At 54.6% G+C, this 2,556-nt stretch overlaps 1 protein-coding gene across 1 annotated transcript; it reads right to left on the bottom strand.

Annotated features, from left to right (window-relative positions):
* Positions 1 to 353: 353 nt before the first annotated feature.
* LOC148110156 (nuclear envelope pore membrane protein POM 121-like) lies at positions 354 to 1,586 on the bottom strand. The gene has a single exon (XM_087861905.1). The coding sequence runs from the start codon at positions 1,584 to 1,586 to the stop codon at positions 354 to 356; it is 1,233 nt and encodes a 410-aa protein (XP_087718031.1).
* Positions 1,587 to 2,556: the final 970 nt, after the last annotated feature.

Here is a 2,556-nt window from a genome sequence, read left to right as displayed (position 1 = left end):
AACTACTTGTTGGGGGCATAGGGCCAATGTCCTGGGCATAGCTGGACTTGGATGGTTTCCTACAATTCTCCTCCAAGGAACCAGTGAGGCCAGCACAAAGTACTGGGGAATAGACCCTGGTGGGCCAGGGAAAGGGGACCAATTTTTTACAGCCAAGCAAGGCAGAGGTTTAGGGAGAACCAAGAAAAACAGCCCATGGAGGTGGCCCTCCATCCGACTATGGGAAGGCCCCTGGGCCTGGTGCCTTCTGCACCTGCCAGAAGTTCTGCTGTGAATTAGTGGTGCGGGCGGGAGGGGGGAGTGTGCACAAACAGGAAGGCTGAGGGGAGCTGGGGTCAGAGATGGCCTCGGTCTTACCCTTCCAAGACCTTGTTGATCCACTGGATCGCAGCTCTCTTCTCTAAGTCAAGGTCTTCAGCAGTGACTCGGTAACCTAGCTGGGGTGGTGGAGGCAGGATCACTGGGTCATTTCGCCTTGACGACAGCAGTAGAGGAATCTTGCGCTTCCGAGGCCTGGAATCGTCGGATGGAGGTGAGCGATTCCTCAAACTTTGCTTCTGCCCAGAACGTGCATCTGCAACCTTTTCACTCCTGATCTTCCTTTGTGGTTCTACTGAGGCTGAAGAGCTAGAATAATAGCTTTCCTCACTGGCTTTCTTTGTGGGCAGCTGGGGCTGGGATGAGGCCACGCCCCGGATCCCGGCAGCACCTCGACAGCATCTCTGCGGTGGCGGGAAACCTCGAGTGGAGCTGTAAGAGCTGGTGATGGCGTTGCGTTTGCTGCATGAGCTCCAAAAGCAGGTGTGGGATTTCTTTATCAGGCTATCTTCTAAGCTCGTGGAACAGAAGTCTCTCTTCAGAGGCCCAGGTCTGGGCACGAAGGAAGAGAGGACTCCATTGACCATCAGCCGCTTAAACGCTGACGGCACGCTCCGGCTGCCCTCGGCGCCCCTTCTCAAATCATCCTGCCTCTCCGGGACAGGGTGTCCTTCCTCTGACCTTGCCAGCCCTTCCCTGCTCTCGACCAGGGAGATCAGGTCCTTCTCTGCCTTGGCTCTCGCTTGACCATTCTCTTCAAGGGCCCTCACCAAGGTCTCCCTTACACACAGATTTGGGAAGTGACCCGACAGTGAAGACCATATACAGATGACTGTCTGCTTCAGAGCCAAACGGAGGGTCAGTTTGCCCTTAGCCGATGCCATCTTCAGGATCACCGAGGTGCAGAACATCTGGGAGCTACAAGCAGACAGCACTGGCTTCGGATGGCCGGTCTGGGGCACAGAGGAAAAGACCCCCAGAAATAAACACCGGGCCTGCTGGATTGGATATTGCCGCTGATGGATTATGGCAAACCGCCGACGGTGTCGCCGCCGCCGCCGACGCGGTGAAGCCACAAGATCCTCGTATGACAGCCTGCGAGCTACGTCCAGGGTCGGGGCTGCCGAGTGAACCCGGCCAGCCTGGGGAACACCGCGGGTGGGGTGCGCGGGCCCAGGCCCGAGGCTCTCAGTTGTCTCGGGCTGGTCCCCACTCAGCAGAGTAGAGGACGGCAGCTGAGGGCGATTCCGGCTCAGGTAACTGCCCATGAGGAGCAGTTCTGCAAGGTCGGGTCCTTCAAATGGAGTCAGTGGCTCAGAGAGGTTTCCGTTAGCTGCCAAAGGGGCCCCAGGCAAAGCGCGCACTGTTAGGTGTGCCGGCTATGACGCGTCCTTGGAACGTGTGAGCAAAGAAATGGGCGCGCGAGTACGGCGCGAGGGAAGGGGCGCGCACCCGGGGCTCTTCCCAACCCCTGCTTCCCATCGAAGGTGTTGGCACGAGGTAGACAAGCTCATTGCAGACGCAGCCAGCTCCCTTAGGGGATGGTACGGGACCGAGGTTCCAGAGCCCAAGAATCGCTCCAGACTCAGGAGTGCCCACTCCAAGCAAGAGATTCAGAGTGAGGACCGGGGTCCACCCGTGCTTCCTCTCGCCCTCCATAACCAGGGGTCAAGCCGCTCAGAGCCCGTGCTGCCCAGATCCTGAGGGATGGTACAACCACCTGAATTTTCAGGAGGCAGGAGGACCCCAGGAGGGAACTGGCTAGGTCTGAGATACCAGAGCATAGTTGCTAGCTTACCCTGTTTCCTTTTTCTAGAATCTTACCTTCCAGGTGTTCCTTCTTGTTTCTCCCTCCCCTTCCCTAGGAAGCAAGGAGTCTAGATACATTTTATAAAATCAGAACGTATAGACCCCAAACAGCCAAAGCAATCCTGAGAAAGAACAAAGCTGGAGAAAGAACAATCCAGATTTCAAACTGTATTATTACAAAACTGCAGTAACTAGAACAGTACAGTATTGGCATAAAAAAGACGAATCAAAGAACAGATTAGAGAACCCAGAAATAAACCCATGCATATAGGGCCAATTAATTAACAATAATTAATTGTTGGGAAAACTGGGTAGCCAGATGCAAAAGAGTGAAACTGGACCACTTTCTTACACCATACACAAAAACTATCTCAAAATGGATTAAAAACCTTAAACCTCAAAACTCCTAGAAGAAGACATAAGGTGGTA

Source organism: Ursus americanus, chromosome 5, assembly GCF_024610735.1.
Source record: "Ursus americanus isolate L20-20 chromosome 5, mUrsAme1.1.p, whole genome shotgun sequence".
Lineage (NCBI taxonomy): Eukaryota > Metazoa > Chordata > Mammalia > Carnivora > Ursidae > Ursus > Ursus americanus.
Note: the sequence above shows the minus strand (reverse complement) of the source record. Positions and strands in the feature narration are given on the sequence as shown.

Bases quoted from the DNA above. Each gene is read 5' to 3' on its own strand.
- LOC148110156 (XM_087861905.1), bottom strand. From the start codon at position 1,586: ATGGGCAGTTACCTGAGCCGGAATCGCCCTCAGCTGCCGTCCTCTACT.